The sequence below is a fragment of the Corvus brachyrhynchos genome, unplaced genomic scaffold (genome assembly GCF_000691975.1).
Source record: "Corvus brachyrhynchos isolate BGI_N302 unplaced genomic scaffold, ASM69197v1 scaffold3, whole genome shotgun sequence".
Classification (NCBI taxonomy): Eukaryota; Metazoa; Chordata; class Aves; order Passeriformes; family Corvidae; genus Corvus; species Corvus brachyrhynchos.
Window position 1 is genome coordinate 2,310,157 of NW_008237619.1, and position 9,954 is coordinate 2,320,110.

The window sequence follows — 9,954 nt, forward strand, 5'->3', positions numbered from 1 at the left end:
AAACAAGTTATGTTTCAATTAATAAACGATCTCTGAACTTCTTCTTTCACTCACGGGATGCATAAAAATAACATATCACCCACAGCATTAACTTCAAATATTACATTGCAAAATTGAAAAACAATCAAAGGGACAAGTCACAGATGTTACCATAGAGGATGAGAAAAAATTCTCAGTGTCTTGCCAGAAACACAGGCACTCTACAGCTGCTCTTCTTCTGACTAAGCAGTTCTCTCTCTTCTCACAATGGACCCCAAGGAATGATCCTGTAGGGCTGAGCTTCTCTCTAGCAAATGTCTGTAACAGATGCACTATCAAAACCTGTAAGTGCTTGCTTTTGCAGTAAAGTCCCTCTACACTGTTTGCTAGTATGTGCTGGCTGTTTATGTTTGATGCATACACTTAACTGCTTCTTTTGCCTTTCATCAAGATATTTGTTTCCAGTGAAAGTCTTTGCATAAGAGGTTGTTTGCAAGTACTTGCTTTAGTCTCTCTTGCAGATCAGTATTGCAGATGTTCCCAAATTTGATCTCTGTCAGCATTCCCAAATATTTGAAAAAGGGACTTTCTGTAATGGCTTTCCGTGATTGGAGGGGGACCATCTGGTCATGATATGCTTTTTATGCTTAAAGTCTTAGCAGTGGTGTTATAGGGAATGATAAAAGATTGTAGGAATCACAGTGTGCCTTGTGATGACAGAAAGCTTTTTCCAGCCGGGGGGGGGGGAAAGGGGGAAGGGAGCAGTCTGTTTAAAGAGACCCACCAAGCTTGCTTGAAACTATTCTGTTCCAAAATGGATTTTGCTGAAGGGTAGGGAATTTCTGCTTCTTCCTGGGTTTGCTGTTTTCAGCCAGGCAGGTCTGACATCCCTCCAGTCATACCTGTTTCTTTTTTCACAGTGTTGTATCCAGTTCTTACGTGGTTTCATTTCCCCTCATCACGTGGCGATGGTGCCCGTCTCTCCCGGAACAGCCGCACTTGTGAAGGCTGCTGTAATCGGGCAATCACCAGCTCGTAAACTCCCTGGCAGTCCCCTCTTGAGGGCAAAGACATGGCAGCATTTCATTTTCAGCTGCTGGCTCTGATACTGCTGGCTTCACTCTCCCTCATGGGGCACCCTCTGGGCTTGTTCAGACAAGTTGTTCCCATCATTAAGAGTTGGGCAATAAGGAGCAAGACTGTGGCTTTTAGGTAGCATTGTATAAATTAACTTCAATGCAATAACCATATATGACCTAAAATCTTCTGTCAGAGTGCCAAATACTCAGTTTGTTCAAGGTGACCCTTGAGGGCCGGTTTGATACGGCACATTAAAGGGAGGCCACCATGACCTTGGTGAGGCAGCCTCTGGCAGTGGCCTGTGAGGCCTATGAGAGAAGTTAAGCCCTTCTCAGCTGATGTGTTTTCATCAGATGCAGGAAGAGATGCTTGCATGAGTGTGTGTGGCAGCAGAAAAACATCCCTTTTTTTTTTAGAAGTAGTGCTCTGGTGAAGGATGAACCATAGCCACAAGTTTGGTGGTTTTGGGAAGGAATTCCCCTACTTGGGTAAAAAAAACCAAACCAAACCAAAAAATCAAAAGAAATCTCTGTGTTTAGATTTACATGATAAAAAAGAATGGGATCCCTCTGCAAGGCACTTCCATGTTTTTCCTGTAATATATAATCAGTGTTTACCCTCTGACTGACTCAGAACTGGGTTTCTTTAGGAACTTTCCTCTTGATATATGAAATACTGCATGAATTTCTCCTAATTTCTCTTTTCTGTCCTAGGAGTTTTCCCAGAAGAGGGGAAAAAGAACTTTTGTTCCAGACTTGATTTTCCCTTGTATTTTCCACCACCACCTCCTTTCCCCTGTAAGTTAGGAGCTTTCTTTCTCCACACACAGGACTCCAGAGACATGTGTGTGGACATATGTGTCTGTGTCCTTGTCAGCAGAAGGTACTAGGGTTAAACAAAATACTCTGCAGGGGTCATATCACCAGTGAAAGGTCACAGACACTGACACTCTCCACATGGGATATGATCTTTGGCCGATGTCCCCACAGCAGTCTCATGCATGAGAAAGCCAGGAGCCAACAGGGTGTCTTCAGAGCATTTTTAATGTCTCAGCTTTCTCAGCTGGACACAACCCAGCAGCTTTCCTCAAGAGATAAGCAGCTTATCACTCTTGGTTCTTTGACTTCCTCATTTGTCTTTATTTCAGGTTGCACATGCTAGTTGATGATTTCATATGGAGGTGACAAATATTACCATCTTGACTCATGATTCGTTTCAGCTCTCTTCTTTAAGCTAGTTGATGCTGACCTGCTTAAGATATTCATGTGTCAAATCCCACAAGCTGTACAGTATTTCAGCCTTCTTTTTTTTTTTTTTTTGCATCCTTTTCCTGACCCCAGCCCAACTACTGTTATTTTTACTCTAGCTTCAAAATGAGCTTCCAGCTATTCTGGTCATACATGTGCCTCTTTGCCTTTTGAATACTTTGCAGTTTTTTTAAAACCAAATGCAGAGCAAGCTAAAAATTGCCTGATTTCCAGGATTAGGAGGTGAGAGAAGCAGTGAAAGGAAGCAGAGGGACACGGGGTTCGTGGCTGTGGCCAGGCAGCTGTCAGCACAGCACAGGACCAGGGAAACTTGGAGGAAGTCATGGGTTACACGTCAGTTTTAAATCTCGCTGTTGCTGACTTGAAAGGGAAGAAAATTAAAGAACTGTTGAATGCTGGTTTCCCATCAGAGGTAAAACCAGAGAGGGAGAGAGCCAGGGAAAAAGCTGAACCATTTTTCCTGCATCAGTGTAGCAATGTTAGGGAAGGTTTTTCACAGGAAAAATGATTCGATCCTCAGATGAGTGCCCGTACACAATTACAGTGCCTTACCATAAACCTTGAGACACATCCTGCCGGTGACAGCCCCCGAGGGAAATGTGTTGAAGATGCATTTGTAGCATCCTTCATCTTGGAGGGTGACTCCATGAAGGGAGATGGCCGAGGCTTGTAACTCGCTGTGGGCAAAGCTCACATGGCTGACATAGGCCTTGGCTATCTTTTGGCCGTTCATCGTACTGTAAGTTGCTATGTTGTCTTCAGCCCCATCTGTCTCCTTCTGCCAGGTCACCTGTATCACATCTTCTTTCGTGACTGACCGGCATGAAAACGTAACATTTCCTCCTGCCTGGACTGACTGGACCTTTCTGTTCATCACCTGCACAGAGGCTGGGGGAGAAGCAGGTGCCACACTCAGCATTTCTCACACTCTGCTGCAGCCCAACCCCAGCCGACGCTCCCGCAGCCCCTTACCTTCATTTCTAAACAGAGCAACTCTGGAGGATTTCTCTATCCCTCCATCCAGCGAAAAATTGAAAATGTGGCATGAAAGAATACCTAGAGAGTTTCACTGGACTTGCCACTCTCATACCAAGTATCTTGCCAGCCTGATACCTGTGCTGCAGAGAGCACCACTGAGAAAGGCAGCTCTGGTGTTGGGAGCCACTGATTTGTCTACTAGGACTGCTATCCCACGGGTACCCACAGAGAGGTTCCCTAAACTTCCAGCCATGCTAATGACCAAACAGCTGTTGGCCCAATACCATCCTCTTAGCCCTCCAGTGGCATGGAGAGAAGCAAATCAGTAAAACTGCTAAAAATTATTACGTGCCCCACTATACACTGTGTATTCACACTTGTCAGAGAATGGCAAAGAGCAGAAAACCAGAAGGAAAAAGCAAGGTAGGGAGGACCTGAGGCCAAATACTTCTGTCCTCTTAGCATAGAAGTCATGCTGCTGAGAAGCAGCTGCAGAAGAGACCCTACTGAAAGCCCTGAAGCAGAAAACTTTCACAGCATAAATGCCGTGGTATTAAAAGTCTCCAGAGAAAAGAAGAAAACAATTGGTCTCCTCTTCCAGTTTGTAGACATGAAAAAATTGTTAAGGCTACAGGCAAGGTGAAGCTGACAGCTCAGCTCCACAGTTCTCTTGGGATAATAGTTTTCAAAGTTTATTTGTGCATGTCAGCATGGGAAGGGAGATACCAACAGTAACAGTTGCAGCACTGAAAACATAATTCAATTTACAAGAAAGGGAAATATCTTTGCAGACTTTAAGGAGGAGTGAAGTTGTCTGCAGTCCCCAGAGGTACACTAGGTTAACCCACTCGACAAAGTGCTCTGAGATTCTGGCTGTGACTGTGGCCAGGCAGATTTCCACCAAAGACCAAGAAGCCAGTTGCCAAGATGTACCAGTCACTTTGCTTTCCAGATCTCAGCAGTGCCATAGGCAGACTACAAACCATGATCATGGGAACTAGTTTGAAACTAATTCAGCCTTTTCTACATGACTTTTAAGTACAAAACCAGTGTAATACACCCATGCTTTTGATGGCCTGAGCAGATACCCACAAGCACAGTTTGCCTGCTTTATAATTTGCCCATTGCAACCAATTTATACATCTCTCTTTAACTTATAAAAACACTGGTGGTAAATTAAGAAGTGGATGCTGCCAACACAATCAGCAGTGACACGTCCAAAGGCCCAGGTAAGTAGCACAGTGCCACAAGTACCGTGTCACCAATGGGCTTGGCCCAGGAGGGTGCAAGGTGGGGATGGCAGCACCCAGCAGCACAGAATGAGGCTGGCACTGAGGTCCCTAATGCTGTTAGGATAATGACACAGACACCCAGACAGACAAGGGAGTTACCTGGAGCAACGGTCCAGATGCTGGAGAGGAGCAGGCAAGTGACCATCATCATCTTAGCTCTGTGCTCAGTGAGACGAGCGACTGATCCACTGAGCGCCACTTCCCCTTTTTTATATGCTTTGCTCTTACTCTCGGGACATTCCCTCCATGCAGCTACAGTAAATCGAAGCTTGTAAAAACCTCCAGCCTCTATGACTTTTAGGGGATATAACAACAAATGTCAGAGCCAGAAACTCAGGTTTTCCCAACTGTGCTGCTAAGCACATAGGGGTGCTGTTTTTTTCACAAGCACTTTGTCCATAAGGTTGGGTTTTCATAAGTGCCCAAACACAAGCACAGATTTCTAAACTGGCTCAGCACCCAGTGTCTGTGGGTTGCAGGAGGAAAGGCCACCCTGGCCCTGACCTGAGCTCCAGGAAAGGCCATGCTGCAATGAGTAGTTCAAATGTCCCTACATATAACTCAGAGGACTCAGTTAGGGGTCTGCACCCTTTGTGTGAATCAGTGAAGACCCAGGAGCTGCTGAGGCTTCTGTAACGTAACTCTTTTTCTAGATTAAGGAGACCAAAGCAAGCCAAGAGGAGGAGTAAAAAAGAAAGAGCAGAGCCTTGGTCTCGCCTCTCCTCCGTTGAGGTTCCCACCATCTCCACAGGTCCATGATCCTTCCCCAGCCCTGTCCCTGGGAAAGACAGGGTTGCCCTTCCACAAACACACCCTTTCCCCTCCACTGTCACCTGAGATGACATAAAAATAGGTCACACAACTTGTTTGAGTCATTGTTTTTGTGCCTTTTTGCTTTGTCATTGTTATGCCTGTGTTCCCGTTTTTGTGTGGGTTGTGATCACACTGCTGAAACGAGCCAAACCCTCTGCCACAGGTGGCTCACTTATGGCCCAGTGCAGCAGCCAGACTGTGAGACCTCATTTGCTAATCAAACTTCTACTGGTAAATTGTGTTTCATGTTTCTGATTTCTGATGAGGTGGCTTACATTTTTGCAAATTCTTACTACTCCAAATGACTGTGATTGCAAATAAAATGTTTTCTCTCAGCTGAATGGCTGCACAGACTAGCCTTGAATTATGCAAATCGATTGCAAGCCTGTGGGCCCAAATCATAAAGTGACACAAAAAATTCTCAAACATGCTTTCACATTTATGGCTCCTTCTCTACTTGGTGCTAACTAATCTGAAAACAGAAACAGCTCAGGTATCAGTATTTCTCTAAAGAAACATTTTGGATGTGCTTTTGAGTAGGTTCAAGAATTCATTCCCACAAGTCTACAAAATGCAATTGCTTCATACTATTGTCTTTTTCCTTTGAGGTATCTCATTTTCCTTTCCTTGAGTTATTTTCATAGTTGCACTTTGCTGCAAAATTTCTGGAAGGGCATTCTGGCCTGATCAAAATGTGAGATTGCCACTTAGCGATCACAAAATGAACTACACTTGATTTTAAAAAGAATTGCAGTCCCAATTCTGTAGGAAATGTGTGTAGGAAATATTCTTGTCAGATTTAACCAACTTATTTTCTCTCAGAAACACTCTAATCTTCCAGAACCCTTAAAAACTGTGTGCTGCTAGAGGAAACACTTTTCAATGAAGAGCAAAATTTCAGTCTTAGCAAAGGACAGAGATGGCTACGCCGGTGGGAGAAATTTGTTGGCTTTAATTTGTTACAGCATCCCTGATGAGAAAGAGCCATGTATGCGGTCTGCTCCTTCCAAGCTCTGCCTTTCTCCTGACAGCTCCAGGTGCCACAGGGAACCTGAGCATGCAGGGACCTCCCTAATGGCCTTCATGCGTCGGTGCTTGCATGTGCATCCAACTGCTGCAGCATCTGTCGGACCACTCCCCTTTCTCCAGGGACCAGACAACAGCAGCAGTTGATTAACTACTTTAAACATAACATTTTATTCATAATGAGAGATCCATTAAACCAGCCACTTATTTAAAAATGTTGAGTGTCTCTTTAAGTGTATGTATTCCTGCTCTGTTCATCTTTGCATAGACTTTTGGTGGATTACAGACCTTCTCCTTCCTTGTCAGTCAGATCCCATGCTCTTCTGCTTCAGTTGCACAATATCCTCATTTCTGAGAACTGCACACCGTGCCTAAGGTTCAGCCACATTCCAAAAACAGTGAAAGCTTGGGGATAAATTAGGCAGAAGTAGTTGTGCAACTACTGCTTCGAAAGCACAGTGATTTGTATTATTTTCTTCCTTTCTGTTTCACCAGGATGTTCTCTTCAGTTCTGAGTAAATGAAAAAAAGGACATACAAGAATTGCACAGTCACAAAATGCCAGCATTTCCCCACAGACTGAGTGACTAATGAAATTAATAATTCACATAGTTGAACTTCCAGAAAACATTGCCAGGGACAGTCACTCAGGCACAAATGTAGTCTAAAACATCGGTTTGTCAACCACCAGTCTAAACCACTGTTTTTATAACCATCCAAACCCAGGTTAACAACTGGACAGTTGCCTACCTTGTCAGAGGGATTCAGTGCCACCTCTCAAGACATTGCCTGTAAAGAGAACAAAACAGGTGGAGAGGGTTTCATCCACTTCTGAATTGCAGTGACTCTGGCTCCTCAGCTCTAGTTGTAGGTAGCACTGTTGGGAAGCAGCTTGTCGAATGCAATTGAACGGGCCTGGAACTTTATAACATGTTTAAGTAGTGCCTGCATATGGCAAATCACTCTACATCTCAGTTGAGTTTGGAGAGCTGCAGTACACTGAGGTAAAGACAGTAGCTGCATCAACCAACATTTGCTCCAGCCTCTGCCATTGCACCAGGGCAGGCTGTGGCAGTTCAAAGCCAAGGGATGCTGCAGGACCAGGTGGTGCTCATTTAGGCAGGATTACAGACAAATTGTTGTGTTTGCGCACAAGTTTCAGGTCAGAGGACTTAAGGGTAGTTTGTAAACAGTCACAGCTGTTTATCCTTGTAATGTTTGAATTGGAGGTATGTGATCTGTGATCTCTCCCCAAACTGGACTCCCTCCCTCTGCTAACACACTGCTGTCAGCTGCAAGTTACAGCTTCCATTGCTGAAATCTGGTGTTGGACTGCCTAGCGAAATGCAAAACAGATTCAAAGGAGGGGGCTACTTTTTGGAGACATAGCTCATGGTGGTGTACCTCTATCTGCAAAACCACATGCTCCCAGTACGTGTTCTTAAAGTGTCCTGTTAACTGCCTGACACTTCCTGCCTCTGAGGTTTGATGAAGTTGCTGCAGACACCTGAAGTCTTACAGAGATTTTATTTTTCTTTTCTGGCAATGTACTGCAATTACAATGTGTCAACTAAAACTTGATTCCACCCCAGCCAACTAGCCCTGCAAATTGTATTTCTGGTTCTTCTATTTTTCTTCTTCCTTGTAGCTCAGGAGAAAGAGAAGGGATAAAAGTATAACAATTTTTTTTTAAAAGGACAAAAAGGAGGTGAAGAAGCACAAAACAACTGCACTGGAAAACTTCGGTAGCAAAGACTGTGCTTCCTTGTGGTTTGAAGTGTTTGGTTTTTTACAATTCAGTTTGTCACAGCATTTCTCAGAAGAGCTAGATGGCTATGCATGTGGTTTCCTCTTGCCAAAAGCGCCCAAAGTTGCTATTTCAGACTACAGAACCTAGTGGGAGTCCATTCTGCAACACATTAGTCACTTTGTGGAGGCCGCCAGCTCACCCCAGCACCCCAGGAAGCTGCATCACTCATCCACTCCACTCTCTTCCTCTCCCACCCCCACTTGTTAATGTTTGCCTGCAGTGGAGGCTTTGGGGTGGTTTTTGGTTTTTTTAGGTGCACAAGATCTGAGTGCTGCATACCCTTACAGTGAGATAACCAGCTGCTTTGGTCACTGAGTTTCATTCTGTAACACAGCCACTAAAGAAAACAATTCAGCCAGCAAGGAAACCCCACCAAAACTGGCTACCAAAGGGTACAGAAATCCAGTGGAAGGATGGGAAACTGCCCACCAAGAATAAGGTAGGTCCAATACCATTTTATATTTAATTACAAAACAAAAGGACTAATGGAGTGATAATGAGAGATAATGAGCTGCTTTGATCACTGAGTTTCATTCTGTAACACAGAAAGTACAAAAACCAATTCAGGCAGCAAAGAAACCACACTAAAATTGGCTACCCAAAGGTGCAGGGATACAGTGGAAGGATGAGAAACTGCCTACCAAAACTAAGGGAGGTCCAATACCATTTTGTATTTAATTACTAAACAAGAGGATTAAGGGAGTGATTCCAAAACACATAATACCTGCAATGAATCAGCCTCAAGGGATCATGCGAGGCACCATGAGGAGCTTCTTGATTAACAAAACATAATTTAGCAAGCAAATTAAGATGAACAATATAGTTCTTAATATGTCAAAGAGTATTGCCTCAGGATGATGTTTAGAGAGGTGATGTCATCTGTAAGCTCCCAGCACAGAGAGTCTGCCGAAGGGAGGAAGGGAGTTCATCCTGGTGAGGAACAGAAGGAACAGAAAATACTTGCCATCCACTTCAAGTTTCCAGGCAGGAAAACTACACTTAGAGGAGATTCATCTTGGTATCTCCTATCTGTTAGTACCATGTCTCAAAAAGACAAACTTTTATATATGCCATATAGAAATAAACTAAATTGTACAACATATTTAATTGCTGTACACAAGATATGTGAGTGTCCTATAGTTACGTACAACAGTGGTTAGGAATAGATTCTCTCCTAAGGAACTACAAAGACAGAGGAGGATGCTCAACAAGAACCACCTAGGACAGGTGGAAAATTCCCTTTCTTTTCCATTGTCTTCTTGATAGGTCAAAGAAAAGGTCATGCAACCTCTGAGTACTGTACCCTGACTGCTTACTTGGTCTTAAGGAACTCAGATGAGGCACTCCATTGCCAAAATTGAATGTTCCTCTTGTTTCCAAAGAGCACGCATCTCTCACATCTCTGCAGATCTGTGGCCAGATGTCTAAGTTGTGACCACATTACATGGCCTTGAAGAAAAGGGCAGAAATTCTCAAAGCACAAAGCCTTGCTCTCAGAAGCAGTTTGAGTCAAGGCAAACAAAATCCATGTGAGACTGGTGGGTCCTTGCCTGTGGCAGCAAGGAGCAGGGATGAGCTCGTGTGCCTTAAGGGTCTCAGGTCCAGGCTCTCAGCTCCCAAGCTTGCTGAATCCCCACTTCTTTAAGTGGTCTTGTCACCCTTACATGTGGGATCTGCATTGCTTTTGAAATAATTCCTGACTGCTTTTT

The 9,954-nt window shown here is 44.1% G+C and overlaps 1 protein-coding gene across 9 annotated transcripts in view; it reads right to left on the minus strand.

Annotated features, from left to right (window-relative positions):
- LOC103613982 (TPA-induced transmembrane protein) overlaps positions 1 to 9,954 on the minus strand; it is a 37,601-nt gene that overhangs the window by 6,296 nt on the left and 21,351 nt on the right. For 6 of the 9 annotated variants that reach the window (XM_017731766.1, XM_017731758.1, XM_017731761.1 and 3 more), the window contains 3 exons: positions 7,186 to 7,224; positions 4,697 to 6,947; positions 2,880 to 3,215 (listed from right to left, as the gene is read on the minus strand). In XM_017731766.1, coding sequence (XP_017587255.1) covers positions 2,880 to 3,215; positions 4,697 to 4,748 — 388 coding nt within the window. In that variant the 5' untranslated portion in view covers positions 4,749 to 6,947; positions 7,186 to 7,224. Of the gene's footprint in view, positions 1 to 2,879; positions 3,216 to 4,696; positions 6,948 to 7,185; positions 7,225 to 8,969; positions 9,949 to 9,954 lie in introns of those variants that run through there. The other 3 variants (XM_017731763.1, XM_017731765.1, XM_017731767.1) reach the window with 3 other exon arrangements.